The 21,255-nt window shown below is 43.3% G+C and overlaps 1 protein-coding gene across 2 annotated transcripts in view; it reads left to right on the top strand.

Moving 5' to 3' along the window:
- The window catches only part of LOC144323900 (sulfotransferase 1C1-like), a 37,964-nt gene extending 35,929 nt beyond the window's left edge, over window positions 1–2,035 (top strand). For both annotated transcript variants that reach the window (XM_077914868.1, XM_077914869.1), the window contains exons 7-8: window positions 63–243; window positions 475–2,035. In XM_077914868.1, coding sequence (XP_077770994.1) covers window positions 63–243; window positions 475–587 — 294 coding nt within the window. In that variant the 3' untranslated portion in view covers window positions 588–2,035. The remainder of the gene's footprint in view (window positions 1–62; window positions 244–474) is intronic.
- The last annotated feature ends 19,220 nt before the right edge of the window (window positions 2,036–21,255 follow it).

Here is a 21,255-nt window from a genome sequence, read left to right as displayed (position 1 = left end):
GTCCAAACAGAATATCCTGAAAATCCAAAATTATTTGCTTTGTATAACTGATCTGCATACAGGATCCAAGGCGGGAAATTCAGAAGATTTTGAAGTTCCTGGAGAAAGAAATGCCAGAAGAAATTCTGAATAAAATCATCTATCACACCTCCTTTGATATAATGAAGCAAAATCCGATGGCCAACTATACCACTTTGCCTACCAACCTCATGGACCAATCTATTTCCCCTTTTATGAGGAAAGGTAAGATTTATATTCTCAAATGCCAGCTTGGACTCTGTAGTACCCATGATCTGCTTAGATTTTTCAGTAATGTCTCATGCCCCATTATTCATTCCTTTCAATGACACTACTGCATAATTTTTCAGAGGCAAACTTCCTTTTTTCCCCCCCATTCTTGTGCTGGCTCCAAGGATGCGTGCTCCCTCCTCCCTGTACTCTTCTGGCAACTCCTGAGACTTTGCCTTGTTTTAGGGATGCCTGGGGACTGGAAGAACCATTTCACTGTGGCCCAGAATGAAGAATTTGACAAGGACTACCAGAAGAAGATGGCAGGGACTACCCTGACCTTCCGTACAGAGATCTGAGAACAACAGGGGAATCCATCAGTCACGACCTCCTTCCTAGATTTTAGACATTTGAGCCTCATAATCAAGAATGCTTAAAACTACCATACCTGTCCTCCAATCCTGAGCCTTCCTACACTATCCATAGATTCTATGCCACTATAATATACTTCATCCAAATGTAATCAGATCCTGGGTAGATGTTTGATGAAATCAAAATCTGGGTAGAAATTTAAAATTATATTATGTGATCATTTGCATAGACACCTCTTTATTGTGTTGCACTAACCTGGGCACCATACAGCGATGCAGGGTAAAGAAAGATTATGATCCCTGACTGCTACACTCTGTCTCATGTGGTAGTAAATTCAAGGGCAGAACTATAAAACAAGGAATCCAGAGTACTTTTTACCATCTCCCTAAATATTTAAAAGCCCCTGTCTTCTGCAAATAGGACTTCTGGCCAGGAGTCATTGTCTTCTTTGCCTCAGTCTCTTTTACTTGAGACCTGCTCATTTTGTAAGTTTCAAGTTGATAGTGATTCCACCCCATCTCTCTTGTTCCCTCCGGTGCTGTGAGGTTCCTGATATGACCATGTGAAGGGATGGTGGGATGCAAAAGACACATGGCATAATCTCATCACTAGCTCACAATAGCCTGACTGCCCAGATGCAGAACTCATGAAAAGAGAGAAATAAAAGTGGAACATCAACCTAAGAGAAAGAAAGTGAATGAGAAGCAGAGGAAGAGAAGTGAACACTAGGAAGAATATATAGGGAGAACCAGAGTTTATCCCTAACCATCAAGAATGAGACAGAGGATGACCCAGCTCTTGGAAGTACTAGGTTATGAGGCACAGATGGTGCTAGTGAGCTGTGCTTGATTCAGGTGGTCTCAAGTTGGCTATGGTCTCAAGACCAAAGAGAAAAGCGAGAGTGGGTATGAGTGATGAGCAGCACAGGACAAACAAGAAACAGTTTACTTCTGAGGCCAACTCAAGGCTGGAAGGCAGAAAACAACTTATATTTCAGATGGGCTTCTTAGAGACAAAGGGGACAAATCCTTAAATTGGCCTCCCGTCCCCCAAATAAAACAAAATACAAGCACCACACGCACTTTAAGAAAATCTTAACTACCACATCTCTGGAAGGATCACATTTGATGCTTCTTAAAAAGAGGCTCCTAGCAAAATTGTCAGGACCACCAAATTATTCAGGCACACATATAATCATATTCTGCTTCTTTTTCTTTTCCTTTCATTAAAACCAGTCGCAAGGGGCATCTGGGTGGCTCAGTAGGTTGAGCGGCCGCCTTAGGCTCAGGTCCTGATCTCATGCTCCTGGGGTCAAGACCCATATCTGGCTGCTCAGCAGGGATTTTGCTTTTCCCTCTCACTCTCCCTCCATGCTCTCTCTCAAATAAATAAAAAGCAAATGAAAGTTTAAAATAATAAAACTTGTCTCAAGGAAGTGTGTGGAGTCATTTACACAAGTAGCACAAAGATCAGCGTGTTATTTTAAAAGAATGGTGGGAAGGTGCAGCTTGTGCAAGTGGGTGCACCACCTAATCATAAGATACAGGAAAGTAGCAAGTCCACCCAAGAACAAAGAAGGCCATTTGCATTCTTCCACCATTCTGCTTTCTAAGGTAAGCATGAAAATCACGAACCACATGGCAATCCCATGCAGTATCCGTGCAGTGTTGAGGTGCTCTGAGGAAAGACTTGAAGTGAACCACGTGGATACATTTAAAATAAGTTTTATTCTAATTACGCGTTTACACATACACACTCCTGTGTATACCACAGCCGTGCAAGATCACACGTTGTAAATGTTCGTGGCTAAGGGACTTTAAAGCCATGCCCTTGGAGAGCACACAGCATTGGGAAATAGGATTGGATTTGGAACCCTGAAGCTTCAGAACGAGAATCCAAGGATCAGTTCACAGGGTCCAGTGACCTCACCTGGGGTGAGGCCCAGCCTCCCCAAGCCGCCCCAGCCGGCCTCCCCAGCCGCGCCGCAGCGGGCTCCCGGGACCTGGAGCTCGGGGCCGTGCACGGACGGCGGGGCTGTCTGCAGGGAGCGAGGCGGACTCTCCGGTCTCCGCTCTGTCCCTGCGACAAGCGGTGATGCGGGCGCTGAAGGCAGAGCGGCTAGCAGCTAGCCTGGGGTCCCCTCGCCCCCCACACCCACATCTGATAACCGACAGGGCCAGGGGAGGGCTGCGAAACTGAGCAGAGTCCTTTAGCAAGGGAAGGACTGGGGCAGCAGACCGTCCGCTGCCGCCGAAGGCCCTGCCCGACGGCCCTGGGGACCGAACCGAGGTGGTCCACCGCGCGGGGCCGACGCGGGCAGCGCAAGGGCCGCCCCGACCTCCGGACTGGCCTGGCCCTGGGCCGGGTAACCGCCCGCACCTGGCCGTGGCGCGCCTTAGCTCCGGTCCTGCTCCGCGTGCTGGGTGGGAGGCGAAGTTCAATCAGGCGGTCACTGAATTCGGAATCCCGGACCCGCTTGCTAGCTTCGCTGTGCGATTGGCCCACTGCCTGGCCTCGGGGACAGGCCCAGCTCCCCATCCTGCATCTACACACCTCCTGTCCCTTCCGCATCTCATTGGTGATACACCTGTGCAGGTTCACCAGTATAAACTCAAGTTCCTCCAAGCCAAAATCTGATGACTAGCTTTCTTCTGAGAGGTTGACTCTTTTTTTTTTTTTTTTAATTCATGAGAGATACAGAGAGAGAGAGAGAGAGGCAGAGACACAGGCAGAGGGAGAAGCAGGCTCCATGCAGGGAGCCCGATGTGGGACTCGATCCCGGGTCTCCAGGATCAGGCCCTGGGCTGAAGGTGGTGCTAAACCGCTTGAGCCACCCGGCCTGCCCTTGAGAGGTTTACTCTTAAGTGGAAAACAACCCATCCCCTTATTGTCAGTGCCCTCCTCCTCTCTTCCCTCTGGGTTGTTGGTCTTGGGTCATGGGGGTTAGAAAACTATGGCGGTTGAGTCAAATTCGTATTAGTCTTGTGTGCCCAGGAGCTGAGAGGGCTTTCCTATTTAAAAAGGTTGTGGCAAAAACATCAACAAAGAAGAAGGGACCTACAAAGAAAGCCTGAAATATCATCGACTACGGAGTCTCTGAGCTGAGTTTCTGCGTCTGCATCAGCTGAGCCAGGACCTTGTGTGAAAGAATCTGGAAGCATCCTGAAGAGCCATATTTGTGAAGACTCAGGCTCCTATATTTGGAACTTGAGCTTCTCCTTCGGCTGCCCAAAGAACAGGAAGAGGCACCTCCTGTTAGGAGTGTGTGCAACCAGGGTGGGGGCCTACCTCCATTTGAGACTTGTGAGGGTAGTACTTCCAGCCATGTAAGTCCAAGGAGGGCTCAGGTCAGTAGGGATGCCCGGTCCTGAGGTGGGGTCTGCTCTGCCAACCCTATCTGGATGTCCCTCTGAGAAGCAGTACACATGTTGCAGGTTCTAGAAGCAGGCAGATGGGCAGAGTCAGGACCCATGGTGGGCATGGACCAGGCTAGCAAGGATTCTAAAGTACAGAGTACAGATTTCAGGCAGTAGCAGGAATAGAGTCCCCAGCCAGAAGAGTGGCTAATGGATAGCTCTCCATGCATTAGGTCACCCCAGTGAACCCCTGCATTACCAGGGTCTTGTGGCTAACCAGTTTCCCAGGAGTAGCCATGGCGGGGGAGGGGGGGTCACATTAAAGTCCAAAGTTTAGCAGAAAAAGCTGGACTGACTGGCTAGGGTTTAAGTCCACACCGTGCTCAAAACTCCACAGTCCATCATGGCCTTAACCAGGAGGCCACTAGCTCCTTCCTGAGCTCCAGGAAGGTGGAGAACATCCCTGACCACCACCAGGATCAGCAATGTGGAGCAGGGAAGAGTGGGGATATGCAGAAAGCTGGGCTGGACAAGCTCCCCATACGAGCTTCTGTGCACAGGGTTGGCTGTGACACCCAACAGTAAGCTCATGTGTCCTTCCTGGCACCCTGTGCTCTGAGCCCAGGACACCAGCACAAAACATGTCCCAACACTGCCCCCTCAGGTCCCAGGAAGATGGGTGGTCAAGTTACCACCTTGCTTCCAGAAGCAGCAGAAAGCTGCAATTTCCTGCTACAATTGACCACAGGTTGCCTTGCAAGGCAGAGCATTCTCAGGGCTCTCCAGAAGCCTGTGGTATCCCCTGTTTATGGTTGGTTTCCAAAAGCAGACCCTGGAATGAGGATTCCTGTGCGAGTAACTTATTTCAAAAGTGTTTCTAGGAGAGGATCATTAGAAAGTGGTAGAAAGTGGGGAAGGAAGATGGGGAGGGAGTCTGTACAGTCCCAGCCTCATTCTCAGGGGCTCCAGGAGAGCCCCTCCCAGAGGCAGGGCAGGGAGCTGGGCTTTCATTTCCTACCCTCAGTCCTTCCCTGTGGCTGCCCTGAGATATGTCAGCTCCCAGATTCCTGTGTTCTGAGAGCTTCTGGGGAAAGCCACCCCAGTGCCCAAGGGCAGACTTCCTTCTCTGAAGCAGGCCCAGGCCTATAGGAAGGACACACACAGCTGGAGCCTGAGGCAGAGGCTGGTGGTGCCAGTCCAAGGGAATCTGGGCAGGGCACCAGGAGCACTGCTCCATTTCCAGAGAACTTCAGTGAAGAGGAGCCCACCACTGAATGAAAAGCACACCACTGGGGCAGTGTCACCAAGAACCTTGAGCTCTACATAATTGGAACACTTCATTCTGAAGCTGGGAACTGGGTAGTCGGGGGGGGGGGGGGGACACAGGGTGAGGACAGGGGCTGATAAGTGTGAGGAAGGATCCAGTGGCAGTACATGTGGGATTGGTGTGCCAGCTCAGCGTTATGAACCCTGCCTTGGCCTTTGCCACCCAAGCTGGCAGTGTCTTCAACTGCAGGTGAAAGTCCCTCTTCTTTTTCCCCCACATGCTGCTCCCTGACACATTATGTGTGGCCACTCAGGTGGGAACCTCCTGGAACCTAAGCACACACCCTAGTCCCCTTCCATGGGGCAGAGGGTAGGGGGTCCCGGGAGATACTATACAAGTCCTACTGTGATCAGGGGGACAGAGTCAAGAGTTAAGTCTGAAATGGGGGACTGAGACAAGGCTGCCAGAGAAGATGGCCTGGAGGAACAGGGAGAGGGGACGGGAGGGGTAGGGAAAGTGAGCAGTAGAAAGGATTTGTCTGATGATGGCAAAATTCCTAAATGGATGAGCACCACCTAAACTAAAGGGACAAAATACCGCTTTAGTTTCTGGACATATTAAAGACTTATTAAATACTTAATTTCTGAGAGAAAGCTGAAAAATTTTAAACTTTTCAACTTTCCCCCTTCACATTGAATTTTATAATGAAACCTCTTATTGAGATACGTACATACATAGATGGTAGATAGAGTTACAGAGAAAAAATTTGAAACTGTTTTAAAGTGTATTTGATTGCATGGGCGTTTGTTAATGTCTGCATGCCACGAGATTTCACAATAGGGTTTGCCTGGCACATCAACCCCAGCAAGATGTTCCCGTCTCCCAAAGATTTTCCTTTACAAACAGCCTTCAGGCTGGTGTGCAGTTATGTCAAAGAGGGTCTAAAGCTGAAAAAAAAAATACTTTGAAATCATAAAGCAGTCTGCACACAAAGCTTCATACAGCGAGCCTTGAGGTGATAAAAGACCTTGGATTTCAGCTTTGTTTCCGAAATAGTGTCATAAATGTTGGCAATCGACAGAAGTGGAAGTCCTCCATTTCTCAGGCACCTGACTCATGTTTCTCGCTCACACTCAAGAGAGCATGCTTACACATTAGTCTGTCAACTAATCCCTGTACAAATATTTCTTTTTTTTAATTTTATTTATTTATTCATGAGAGACACACACAGCGAGAGGCGAAGACACAGGCAGAGGCAGAAGCAGGCTCCATGCAGGGAGCCCGACGTGGGACTCGATCCTGGGTCTCCAGGATCACGCCCTGGGCTGAAGGTGGTGCGAAACCACTGAGCCCCCCAAATATTTATTAGGAGCTGAGATTCATCACAAGAGAGAGCCTGAAGATGACATGCTTCCATTTGGGTTGGAGGTGGAAACAAGAGAATCATCTAAGGCTCCTTCTGGTCTAGCGTCTGTGAATGTGAAATTCAAATTTGAATATATTCTGCTCTCTTCAAAAACTCCTATCCAATAATTTAAATACCAAGATGTTATGAAATAAATTTAATACTTAAATATTATGGTGTCAATACAGCTTATATTACGAATAAGGGGATGAGAGACGGAAAATATAAACATGATATGTGTACATAAACACAAATATATTCATAACAAAATAAGGAGGAAATTCTTATGACAGTTACCATCTTCATTTCTGTAACTGGCAATGTGGTCATGGCTGGTATTCCTAACTACCTTCTTCGACTCCATATTCTCTTTGCCTTCCGCAGGCTCAACAGGTTGTGGTTCTTTTCCTGGTGGGGTGACCCAAACTTCCATTCCTGAAGGTTCTGGTCCATTAGTAGTACTTCTGGATTATATTGCTGCAGTTTTTCAAAGGCCTTAATCACAGGACATAGTAACAGTAAGAGGTGTTCTAAGGGAAGTGCCATGTTCTAGACTCTTCCTCACCTCTGTTGTGGAGTAGTAGCAAAGCAACTACTTTCTTTACCTGTTGACTCAGAGGCATGAAAATCCCAATACAGCCTGTAAGTAATCTTAACTTCTAGTTCAATGGTATCATTTTTGAGTCTCCTGGTGGAATCATCCCACCTATTGAGACTGAGGCCTCTAGACCCGTAGATCATAAACTTACAGGAACATGAAGCAAAACTTTGCTAGTGGGTCTCTAGGTATAACAGCCCGTGGTGCCATTATTCCCATTCCCACCCTCTGATTCTGGGACCCATGAATCCTGGCTATGGAAGAAACAGCAGCATCTGCTGAGTGCTGATTCAGAGAATGCACAGCCTCCTGAGGGACCTTGCCCCAGCCTTGCAAGATGTGGCCACCCAGTTAGCACTGTAACTGAATCTTCAGAAGGCTATTCCACAGTTCCATCAAGACAGCTGCTTCAGGATGGTAGGAATGGTAAGACCAGTGAATAGATTCACTTCACTTGCCATGAAATGATCTCCTTGATCAGAAGCAATGCTGTGTGGAATACCTTGGTGATGCAGAAGGCATTCTATAAGTTCATGGATAATAGTTTTGGCAGAAGCAGTGCATCCAAGGAAGGCGAATCATATTGTAACAGCACTCCAAACCAGTCTTAAGCATTACCTTGCTTCAAGCTATGCAGTCCTTGCTTGCTGACCTAAACCCCATAGTTTGTAGCAGAACTATCCTACCTCCCTTGAGATCCTTCAGACCCGTGGCCTTGAGGAACAAAGGACCAGAATATCCAGAAGATAAGGCCTGACCACACTTGAAAACAGCCACCATGACCACAGGGTTCTTAGTAAGAGACACCTGGGAGTCTTGAATCTCCGTACAAGGGGAGGAGTCCAGACTGCCTTGCCAGGACACAGCTCGTTGAGCTGCATGGGGTATGCGTTACTGATAGACACCTGGAAGCCTTGATTATTAGCAGAGCAGAGGAATCTGGAAGCCTTGCAAGCACAAATGATTAGCTGCTGAGCATCAGCTTCTCCTGCATGTAGCCCCCTCCCCCATTTCTCACACTTTCCACTGGTTCCCCTACACAGGGAGGACGGTCTTTGGAATGTTAGTCTACCAGCTTCCCAAGTTGCCAGCTTCCTGAATAAAGCAACTTTTGCTTTCCCACCATTACCAGTCTCAAGTATTGACCCAATTCAGGCTCCATGCTGGGTGTAGAACCTGCTTATTAAGATTCTCCTCGCTTTCCTTCTGCCCCTCCCCACCCCCTCTAAGGCAAAAGAAAAAGAGATGAGTGATTATTTGAAGAGATTAACTGTCTTTACTCCAAAATCCGAACGCCTACAATTCACCTATAGGAGCCCATCAAATGCTCCAAAGCATCCTTTTCTGCCGCTACCACTCCAAACACCATTGGATCTGTCAGATCACATGGCCCAAGTGGCAGAGCAGCTTGCACAGCAGCCTGGACCTGTAACTCAGGGTCTTCTCTTATCCTGGGCCCCACTCAGAACTAGCAGCTTCGTCAGGTCACTCAGTAAGTGGGCTGGAATAGCACATCCAAATGGGCAATATGTTGCCTACAAATCCAAGGAGGCACACAGGCATCTTTTTTTTTTTTTTTTTTTTTTTTTTGGTTGTGGGAAGGTCCAGAGGCAACAACTTATCCTTCACCTTAGAAGGAATTCTCGACATGCTCTGCACCACTGGGTTCTAGAAATTTCACAGCAGAAAAAAAATTGAAAAAAAAAAAAGAAAGAAAGAAATTTCACAGCAGGAGAAAGCTACTGAATTTTTTTAAAGATTTTATTTATTCATTCATGAGAGACACAGACTGAGAGAGAGAGGCAGAGATACAGGCAGGGGGAGAAGCAGGCTCCTCACAGGGAGCCCAATGCGGGACTCGATCCCCTGACCCAGGATCACACCCTGAGCCAAAGGCAGATGCGCAACTGCTGAGCCACCCAGGCGTCCTGGCTACTGAATTTTTATTGGATTTATTTCCCACCCTCTGACATGCAAGTGTCTTACCAATATGTCTAGAGGAGTGGCTGTTCTTGCTCAATAGTCCAATCAACATAATATCACTAATGTAACTGATCAGTGTGATGTCTTGTGGAAGGGAAAGGTGGTCAAGGTCCCTGTAGACTAAATATGACATAGGGCTGGAGAGCTGATATCCCCCAGAAGTAGGACAGTGCAGGTGTACTGCCAGCCTTGCCAGCTGAAAGCAAATGTTCTGGTAGTTTTTATGAAGATAAAATATGGAGATAAAAGTATTTGCATGGTCAATAGCCACATACCAGGTACCAGGCACTGTGTTAATTTGCTCAAGTAAGGAAACCACAACACCTGGTACAGCAGCTACAATTAGAATTAATACCTGGTTAAATCCACCATCATGCTCTAAGCTCCAGCTGTCTTCAGCACCAGCCAAATAGGAGAGTTGACTGGGGACCTGGGGGGAATAATCCTTCTAGTCCTTGAAGATAGCATTAATCTCTGCAATGTCTCCATGAATGTGATATTGCTTTAGGTTTACTATTTTCCTGGGTGGAAGTAGTTCTAGTGACTTCCACTTGGCCTTTTCCACAACAGCCCTCACTCCACAAGTCAGGGAATGAACATGAGGATGAATTCTGCCAGCTGCTGAGGATGCCTATTAGGCATACCAGAACTGAGGGAAATAATCACAGTATGGGTGTGAGGACCCACAGAACTGATGTGAGACAGAACTCTGTCAAACAACTAATTTCTATAAGCCCCTACTCTGACTGGAGGACCATGGTAATATTCAGGGTCTCCTGGAATCAGTGTCAATTCAGGGACAGTGTCTAGTAGTCCCTAACAGATCTGATTATTTCCTTTTCTCCAATGCATCATTACCTTGATAAATAAGTGGCTATAGGTCCCTTTCGGGAAGGCTGGAGAAAGAGTAATGGTATATGTTTGATAGTTTACCAGAGTCCCTCCTCAAGAGAACCTGGCCTTCCTTCACTCTGTGATTCCAGGTCTCCAAACTGACACATGTCTCTGAATTGACTGAGGAACCTTAACTTTCTGTTCTGATGAGTGAGGTTAGACTTTGTTTATTTGACCTAGAACTTTTCTGCTTATAAAGTTCAAGTGAGAATTTAACAGGCCACCTGTTCATTTCACTTCTAGAGATACCACAATCAACTAGCTAATGCCATTTGGTCTGTACATGTCAGAGTATTCTAAGCACTCAGCTCTCCTTTATGGTAATTGTGTCAGTGAGCCTTCTTGCTCAACTGTAGACACCAACGGTTAAAACTGGAAATGGAGAAGACAGCTTAACTCATCTCTAACTGAAACCCATTATGCTTATTTCTTATCACACTTTCTTCAGACATTGACAAAGATATTTTGCAATGACTGGACCAGGCTCACCCTTTTGTTTCCTGAGTTAGTTACTATGATAGATAGATTGGTAACAACCACATTCACCTTGTCTCTGGTTGAGTGCCACCACTTGGCCTCACCACCCCAGAATCCAACTACTCCCCTTGCATTAGGCTCCCTAGTTCACTGTCTACAGTTTCCACAATGACATGGAATCTACAGTCACTGAGCTCTGATGCCAGGGCTCTTCTCATAAATTTATTCCTCGCATTTATGGTAAACAGGATGCCTTCTGGACCCTCCCAGTGTGACTGAATAGGTCCTAAGTGACAAATCCACCCTAACATTTCAGTCCTCCCTAAGTCTTCAAATGTCTTCCTCTATATTCCACCAATGCAGGTCCAGCATTTCCTGTTCTCCCAGAGCGGTCTACCTCTTGGGTCATGCTTCAGGCAACCAACCAGACAGATGCAGCCCTCCCTAACCCCTAGAGTTGCAGCAGTAAATGTAAAATCTCTGCTTAGTGGGCCCTCGTGTATGAATTTGGCTTAATTAAACTTTATTCTCCTTCCACCATTACTCCTTAGCCTTACATTCAAGTAGTTCTTAGAGAGTGTAATGCACCTCCTCATGGGTCACACCTCACTTTAAGGGCCTGCTGGAACTTAAGTCTAGTCAAAGGTCTAGAAGCACAGAGGGAGCTAGAGTGGGTCCTAAGGAGAATAGTATCTCGCAAGGCAACTGCCTCAGGGGATGCCAATGCAGTTTCCTTAGGCAATGCAAGGTCCAATCCCTCAAACAGAAGTAGAGAGGCTATTCTACTGGGAAAGAAGAGTCATCAGAATTTAAGGGCTCAAAGTCTCCAACTCTACCAGGGTCCTCCCACACAACCGCTTTCCAACTTTCAGAGTTCCATTCCTTCCTAGTCAATACCCTCACTTTAACAGTAGATAGCCTATGAAGCTGGGTATTCAGTTTGCATTGTAATGATTGCATTGCATTGCATTGTAATCCAGCAACTTGCAAGATGAGATCGTGGGTTCGGTTTTCAGCATCTTAGCCCTGCAGGTATAGGATACGAGGGCCTCTTTCGGGGAAGACATAAAGATTTCAGTTCACGTACATTTGCCTGGATTCTTAGAGCAGTCTTGTAATTCCAGCCCTTTACTTTCTCCAAACCATTTTTTTTTTTAAGATTTTGAGAGAGGTAGACAGAGATAGCGACAAAGAGTGCAAGTGGGGAGGAGAGGAAGAAGCAAGCTTCCTGCTGGGCAGGAAGCCCAACATGGGACTCAATCCCAGGACCATGGGATCATGACCTGAGCTGAAGGAAGATGCTTAACCAGTTGAGCCACCAAAGCACCCTTCTCCAAATCATTTTATAGTCTACTTCATGTTATTCTTAAAAAGCAGCTCCAAGTGTGCCATTCTCCTGCTCAAAACCTTTCAGCAGTAATCCATTGACTACCAAAGTAACCACACATTCTCTGTCATGAGAAACTTAAAAAGCCACAATAGCATATTTCCATTTCTCTACACATTTGGTCAACATCGTGTTTCCCACATTTTCTGATTTCAGGATCCCTACACACTCTTAAAAATTATGGAGAACTCAATTCCAGGTGTGCAGGAGTTATGATGGTGGAGGAATATGGGGACCCTAAGTTTGGTCTCTTGAATACAACTAGATAGTTATCAAATCATTCTGAATACCTGAGACATCAATTGAAGGTCTGAGAAAATAAATACTGCAAATCTACAAGTAGAAAAGCAACCACCTTTTGGAAGGTAGGAGATGTGGAAACTTGACTCCGGGGTGATATATCTAAGGATATGAAGGGAAGGAGTCTGCTTAAAGAGGTACTGCAGGGATCCCTGGGTGGCGCAGCGGTTTGGCGCCTGCCTTTGGCCCAGGGCGCGATCCTGGAGACCCGGGATCGAATCCCACATCGGGCTCCCGGTGCATGGAGCCTGCTTCTCCCTCTGCCTGTGTCTCTGCCTCTCTCTCTCTCTGTGTGACTATCATAAATAAATAAAGATTTAAAAAAAAAAAAAAAAAGAGGTACTGCAAAATATTATAAGCAGTGGAGTGCAAAATTGGAACTTCTAGAAGTCTGCTACAATGGGAGACATGCCTGGCTTAAAGGTGCTCAGGTAGGGAAGTGGGGTGGAATCCCAGGTGTGACAATGTGGTTGGAGGATCTCCAGGGTCACAAGAAGGAGTGATACCAGAGTGCAGCACTGTTCCCAGGAATAGGAGCAAGGAAGCCAGCTGAAAAGTGAGTCTAGGTGCTAACTTTCTGCTCTGTGGTGCCATAAACTGGGAACTGCTGCATGGTTCTGCAACAAATTTCCTGGGAGGGGTCCAGCAAAAGGCAAAAACATGGCCAGATGCCTCCCCTCCCTGAGAGGAACAGCACAGGCTGCACCAAATGAGTCCTTAAAATTTGGAGTTTTGAAACTTAGTCTTGTGCTTGAGATAAAAAAGCTCAGACACAGCCAGGGTGAACACAGAGTCCTGGTGGAAACTGGAGACAAGAGGAATTAATTGTTCTTCTGTGAGGGCTCAATGAAGAGTAGGCAGCACAAATTTTCAGTTCCAGGGCTAGAAAGCAGGGATCTGCCATATTCATCCCACCAGTCAATGCTGAAAGCATCCAGGGAGCAAAACAATGCCCCCTAGTGGAATTTGAAGCCACATACACTGAGCTCTGCTTCTGCACACTGGAGGCACATTTCCGCTAGGTCAAAACCACCTGAGAACCAGCCCAACAGGCCCCTCCCCAGAAGACTAGCACAAACAACTCACCAAGCTTACTGATCATAGAGGGCTGCAAAGCTTCAGCTCTCATCCTCTGCACTTTTATTCTTCATCTTTTTAAATTTTTTCGGTTTTCTTTTTTCAATCTCTTATTTTTTAAGCTTTTTTATATATACTTGTTATATATTTTTGTTTCTTTTCATTATATTATATATATATATCTATATATATAGATATAGTATAGAAACTATATATATATTATTATATAATATTATATATATATATATATATATATAGTTTCTTTCTTTCTTATTTTGTAATCTAGTTTCTTTTAACAAGCAGAGCAAAACACACCCAGGATCTGTTGTTGTTGTTTCTTTTTCTTTCTTTTTTCCTTCCTGGACAAAATGATGAGATGAAGAGAGTCATCCCTAAGAAAAGAACAGGAGGTAGTACACACTGCCAGGGATTTGATCAATACAGATATAAGTAAGATGTCTGAAATAGAATTTAAAACAATGATTATAAGAAAACTAGCTGGGCTTGAAAAAAACATAGAAGACACCAAAGAATCAGTTAATGTAGAGATAAAAGAACAAAAATCTAGCCAGGCCAAAATTAAAAATGCTATATCCAAGATGCAGTTCCAAGTGGAAGCCGTAAGAACAAGGATAAATGAAGCAGAACAGTCAATCAGTGACATGGAAGATAAAACTATGGAAAATAACAAACCTGAAAAGAAAAGGGAAAGAAAACTATTAAATCTAAAAGTAGACTTAGGGAACTCAGCAATTCCATAAAGCGAAATAATATCCATATTATAGGAATTCCAGAAGAAGAGTGGGAAAAGGGGGGCAGAAGGCTTATTTGAACAAATTGTAGCTGAGAACTTCCCTAATGAGAACTTCCCTAATCTGGGCAAGGAAACAGGCATTCAAGTCCAAGAGACTCCTCAAAATCAGTAAAAATAGGAGCACCTGGGAGGCTCAGTCAGTTAAGCATCTGCCTTTGGCTCAGGTCATGATCCCAGGGTCCTGGGATTGAGACCCACTTCAGGCTCCCTGCTCAGTGGTGAACCTGCTTCTCTTTCTCCCTTTGCTGCTCCCACTGCTTGTGCTCTCTCGCATGGGCGCTCTCTCACTCTCTTTCTCTCCCTCTGTCAAAATAAATAAATAAATAAAATATTTTTTAAAAATCAAAATAGGTCAACACCACAACATATTATAGTGAAACTTGCAAATTACAAAGATAAAGAGAAAATTTTGAAGCAGCTCTGGAGAAATCCTTAAGCTACAGGGGTAGATAACATAAGACTGGCAGCCAACCCGTCCATAGAGACCTGGCAGGTCAGAAAGAATTGGCATGATATATTCAATATGCTAAATGGGAAAAATACACAGCCAAGAATACTTTATCCAGCAAGGCTGCCATTCAGAATAGAAGGAGAGATAAAGAGTTTCCAAGACAAAATCTAAAGGAATTCATGAACATTAAACCAGCCCTGCAAGAAATATTGAGGGGACTCTTTGAGTGGAAAGAGAGACCAAAAGTAACAAAGACTAGAACAGAGACAAACTACAAAAACGACGACTTTACAGGTAATACAATGGCACTAAATTCATATCTTTCAATAATTACTCTGAATGTAAATAGGCTAAATGCTCTAATCAAAAGACATAGGGTATCAAAATAGACTTAAAAAAATACCCATCAATATGTTGCTGCCAAGAGACTCATTAGACCCAGAGATACTTCCTGATTGAAAATGAGGGGGTGGGGAAACTTTATCATGCTAATGCAAATCAAAAGAAAGCTGGAGTAGCCATTCTTATATCAGACAAACTAGATTTTAAGCCAAAGATTATAATAAGAGATGAAGGACATTATATCATAATAAAGAAGTCTGTCCAAAAAGAACATCTAACAATTATAAATATTCATGTCCCTTATTTGACAGTAGCCAAATGTATAAATCAATGAATAACAAACTTAAAGAAACTCATTGATCAAAATAATAGTAGGGGACTTTAACATCCTACTCACAGTAATGGACAGATAGATCATCTAAGCAGAATATCAATAAGGAAACAAGGGCTTTGAATACACACTGGACCAGATGGACTCAACCAGATATATTCAGAGCATTTCATTCTAAAGCAGCAAAATACACATTCTTTTTTTGAAAAAGATTTTATTCATTTATTCATGAAAGACACAGAGAGAAGAAGGCAGAGACGTAGGCAGAGGGAGAAGCAGGCTCCAGGCAAGGAGCCCGATGTGAGACTTGATCCTGAGACCACGGGATCACACCCTGAGCCAGAGGCAGGTGCTCAACCGCTGAGCTACCCAGGTGTCCTCACATTCTTTTTTTTTTTTAATTTTACTTATTTATTTTAGAGAGAGAGAGAGAGAGAGAGGGAGAGAGAACAAGCAGTGGGTAGGGGCAGAGGGAGAAAGAGAGAGAAGCAGCCTCCTTGCTGAGCAGGAAGCCTGATGCCAGGCTTCATCCCAGAACCCCGAGTTCATGACCTGAACTGAAGACAGACACTTAACCAATTGAACCACCAAGGCACCCCCAGAATACACATTTTTTCATGTGTATATGGAACATTCTCCAGGATAGATCGTATACTGGGTCACAGCTCAGTCCTCAACCACTACAACATGATTGACATCATACCATGCATATTTTCAGACCACAGTGCTATGAAACTTGAAGTTAACCACAAGAAAAAACTTGGAAGGGCCATAAATACACAGAAGCTGAAGAATATCCTGCTAAAGATTAAATGAGTCAGCCAGGAAATTAAAGAACATTTTTTAAAATATGTGGAAACAAATGAAAATGAAAACACAACAGTTCAAAACCTTTGGGATACAGCAAATGTGTTCCTAAGAGGGGAGTATATAGCACTACAGGCCTTCCTCAAGAAGCAAGAAAAGTCTCACCTTACTAAAAAAGCCACCACAGCGTATTTCCATGTCTCTATTCATTTGGTCTATACCAGTGGTTCCCACATTACACCTAACTTTACATCTAAAGGAGCTTGGCATTACTTTGATTCCCAAAACCAGAGACTCCTCTAAAAATGAGAATTACAGACCAATATTCTTGATGAATATGGATACAAAAATTTTCAACAAGATTCTAGCTAATCATATCCAACAGTACATTAAAAGGATTGTTCACCACGACCAAGTGGGATTTATTCCTGGGCTACAGGGATGGTTCAACATCCACAAATCAACCAATACGCTAAACCACATTAATAAAAGAAAGGATTAGAACCATATGATTCTCTCAATAGATGTAGAAATGCATTTGACAAAATACAGCATTCTTTCTGGATAAAAACCATCCACAGTGTAGGGATTTAGGGGACATTCCTTAATATCATAAAGGCAATATATGAAAGACCCACAGCTAATATCTTCAATGGAGAAAAAATGAGAACCTTTTCCCTAAGGTCAGGAACACGGCAAGGATGTCCACTCTCACCACTGCTGCTTATACAGTACTGGAAGTCCTAGCCTCAGAAATCAGACAACAAAAAGAAATAAAAGGCAATCAGATCAGCAAAGAAGAAGTCAAACTTTCACTCTTAACAATGACATAATACTCTATGTAGAAAACCCAACAGTGCCTGGGTGGCTCACTCAGTTAAGCATCTGCTTTTGGCTTACATCATGATCCTAGGATCATGGGATCAAGTCCCACATCAGGGCTTCTCCCTCGCCCTTTGCCTGCCACCACCTACTTGTTCTCTCTCCCTCTCTCTCTCTCTCTCTCTACCAAATAAATAAATAAAATCTTAAAACACACACACACAGAAAACCCAAAGTCTCCACCCAAAAATTGTTACAACTCATACAGGAATTCAGCAATGTCACAGACTATAGAATCAGCACACAGACCTCAGTTGCATTCCAATACACTAACAATGATACAGAAGAAAGAGAAATCAAAGAAGCAATCCCATTTATAATTGCACCAAAAACTACATGATACCTAGGAATAAACCTAATCAAAGAGGCAAAAGATCTATACTCTGAAAACTATAGAACATTTATGAAAGAAATCCAATGGAAAAAAGACAGTCTCTACAACAAATGGTGTCAGGAAAATGGGACCAACTACACACAGAAGAATGAAAGTGGACCATTGTCTTTTACACTATACACAAAGATAAACTGAAAATGAATGAAATACCTGTGAGACAGGAATCCATCAAAATCCTAGAGGAAAACACAGGCAAAAACCTCTTAGTCCTGGGCCACAGCAATTTTTTTTGCTAGACATGTTTCCAAAGACAAGGGAAACAAAAGCAAAATGAATTGTTGGGACTTCATTAGGATATAAATCTTTGCACAGCAAAGGAAACAATCAACAAAACTAAATGGCAGCCTACAGAATGGGAGAAGATTTTGCAAAAATCATATCAGATAAAGCTAGTGTCCATAATCTATAAAGAACTTAGAAACTAACCATCCGAACAACAAAAAAATCCAGCCAAGAAATGGGTAGAAGACAGGAACAGACATTTCTCCAAAGAAGACATATAAATGGCCAACAGGCACATGAAAAAATGCTCAACATCATTCATCATCAGGAAAATACAAATCAGAACCACAATAAGATACCACCTCAAACTGGTCAGAATGCCTAAAATTAACAACTCAAAAAATACGAAATGTTGGCGAGGATGTAGAAAAAGAGTAACCCTCTTACACTGTTCGGTGGGAATGCAAACTGGTGCAGCCACTCTGGAAAACAGTATGGAGGTTTCTGAAAAAGTTAAAAATAGAACTACCCTAGGACCCAGTAATTTCACTACTAGGTATTGATCCAAAGGAAACAAAAATAGTGATTCAAAGGGGCACGACATGCACCCCGATGTTTATAGCAGCAATGTCCACAATAGCCAAACTATGGAAAGAGCCCAGAAGTCCATGCACAGATGAATGGATAAAGAAGATGTGGTCTACACAGGCAATGGAATATTAGCCATCAGAAAGAATGAAATCTTGCCATTTGCAGTGACATGGATGGAACTAGAGTGTATTATCCTAAGGAAAATAAGTCAGTCAGAGAAAGACAAATGCCATATGATTTCACCCATATGTGGAGTTTAAGAAACAAACTAGATGAACATAGGGGAAGGGAAGGGAAAATAAAACAAGATAAACACAGAGAGGAAGGCAAACCATAAGAGACTCTTAAGAATAAGGAATAAACTGAGGGTTGTTGGAGGGGAAGGGGATGGGAGATGGGATAATTGGGTGGTGGGCATTAAGGAAGACACTTGATGTAGTATGGGGTGTTATATGCAACTGATGAATCACTAAATTCTACCCCTGAAATTAACAATACATTATATGTTAATCAAATTGAATTTAAATATTAAACAACTATTGAGGGGTGCCTGGATGGCTTAATCGGTTAAGCATCTGCCTTGGGCTCAGGTCATGATCTCAGGGTCCTGGGATTGAGCCCCCTGCATCAGGGTCCCTGCTCAGCAGGGGAGCCCGCTTGTCTCTCTCCCTCTGCTACTCCCCCTATTTGTACTCTGTCACCCTTTCCCTCCAATAAAGAAAGAAAATATTTTTCAAAAACTTTTGAGAACCCCAAATAGGTTTCATTTATTACATAAATGAAATATTTCTAACAATATTTCCCATATTAGAAATTAAAGCTGAGAAATAAAAAAAATAAAACCAAGAAATGTTTAAAACACAGGAATACCTAATACTCATTCCATTACCCCATTTGTTGTCAAAATAATGGCATCATCACAGATACTATAGCTCCAGAAAACTGCACTGTACACTCCTAAAGAAAATGAGTCTGTAAAATGCAAACATCATTTATAATTATAAAAACAGTTTTGATCTCACACACCCTGTATAGAGTCTCAATGATCACCAGGGATCCCCAGAGCACATGTTGGAAAATTGCTGCTCACTGTTCAAGTCAAACAGGATTAGTCTATTCTCCCAAACAGACCTAACACCTCCCAAGCTCCTCCTCTTTAATGAGACTGTTTCCTCAGTCAGAATCCTATCTGTCCCACTACCTCTAATCACGAGACTTCTTTCTTTTCCTTTGAAAGAGGAACTTACATGTGATTTCTTTTGTGCAATTTTTCATGATGGGCCACCACCGTTTGTGTGTGTGTGTATGTTTCCTTCCTCAGACTCTTCAAAGTATTTTATTTATATCTCTTCTATGGTACTTATAACATGGTCCCTTCAATTATTCCTGTTTATGTATTTATCTTATTCCTTCCTAATACACACCTGTTGTTCTCACTTTTCCAACACTAATTCCTTCTTCTCCTATTACCATCTCAATTTTGCTTTGACAAACTTCCCGCCCTCAAGTGTATACTATTTCATGGGATTAGCCATCAAAGAACCCCACCTTTCTCTGGAAAAAGGGTAAAAACATGAGCCAAACTAAGCCAGTCAGATACTTAGCTTTAGAATTTTAAGTATGAGCAGACACTGGATTTACTTGGTGCTCACTTAACTTGAGAGAAGTGCCCTGAAGAGAGATTTTTCCTTAGGTATTCTACCTAGATTCTTAGAGCTGCTTCACTTCTTGCCCTAGTTCTTTCTCTTTTCTTTTGGTTTTGTGAGCTAACCTGTATTTAAATAAAATATTTGTGTCTAACTTAACCATGGTCAGTTGGTGTTGCTTACAAACAAGCCCCTCTTCAGATTGCCCCAGAGTTCTTCCCCCATCATACCTATCATAGTACAGCCCTCCCCTTCCCCACCAGTAGTTAGACCCAACCCAGCATGTAAGACTGCCCTAGTTCATCCAATCCACAAGGTGAAGTCCAAGGGTTGCCTCTACCCACCACCTCCCCTCTGTCTCTACCTGGTGTTTGACCATCTTCACTTGTCATAGTTGGAACTCTCGCTCAACTTCCCTCTAGGCTGCATCCAACATCACCTACCTCTGCCCCAAGTCCCTATGTTCCATTAATGCCTCCCCTCCCTGACACTGCAAGTTATATCTGTTTCTGAGCCAAAGTGTCACTGATCAATCATGTCCATAATCTGTAATACTCAGAATGTATTTCTGGAAGCAATACAAAAATGTATCCAGTATGAAAAGTAAAAGAGCAGGATGAAACAAGAACTATACATGAACACATTGAAAATCATGTTGCCACCATCCTGTCCTGCTGTACTGCTGTGGAATATAGTGATTCAGAAGATGATTCAGAATTTGATGAAGTAGACTACTTGAAGTAAGAAAAATACATTGATGAATATTATAGAACAAAATGCAAGCTTCCTTTGTGGTGCTTGTTCTTTGAAAATTCTTGATCTTTCTGGTGTTTTTGCTTTCTTTCCCTTATGATAACCCCTTTCCTCAATAAATTTTTATTTCTAAGAAAATATTAGAATACATTTCAAACTAAATGTTTTGCGGTGGCTTATCTTTTTTTCCCCCTGAAAAGACCTAATTCGGTCAAATAAGCCACTAAGTATTAAGCGTGGAAACCTCTTGCTAGAGTAACAAATTTAATAGGGTCTTTTTGATAAACATTAATTATGCACTTTGTGAGTTTTAATTTATTTATTTATTTTTTGTGTGTGAGTTTTAATTTAAAGAAAACCCATAAGATTGAAATCTTAAGGGCAGTTGCATCTATTTATATGTCATAATGCATTTCCTGATGTTTTAAAAGAAGAAAAGCTGCCTCAATGATATGAACAACTCAGAAAGTGCATGCAAAAAAAAAAAAAAGAAAAAAGAAAGTGCATGTAGCTTGTAGTGCTGAATTCTCTTAAGGAAATACTTGAAATTTTTAAAATTATTTTATTGTTTTTAAACACTTATCTTATTTGAATGTTTAGTATTATCCCCTCCCCATGTATACAATTTTATGTATACACCCAAAAGAAATGAAAAAGATCGATATGTTATATTCCTCC

The sequence above is a fragment of the Canis aureus genome, chromosome 11, assembly GCF_053574225.1.
Source record: "Canis aureus isolate CA01 chromosome 11, VMU_Caureus_v.1.0, whole genome shotgun sequence".
NCBI lineage: Eukaryota > Metazoa > Chordata > Mammalia > Carnivora > Canidae > Canis > Canis aureus.
The sequence above is the reverse complement of the archived record's forward strand: the minus strand, read 5'-3'. Positions and strand labels throughout refer to the sequence as shown.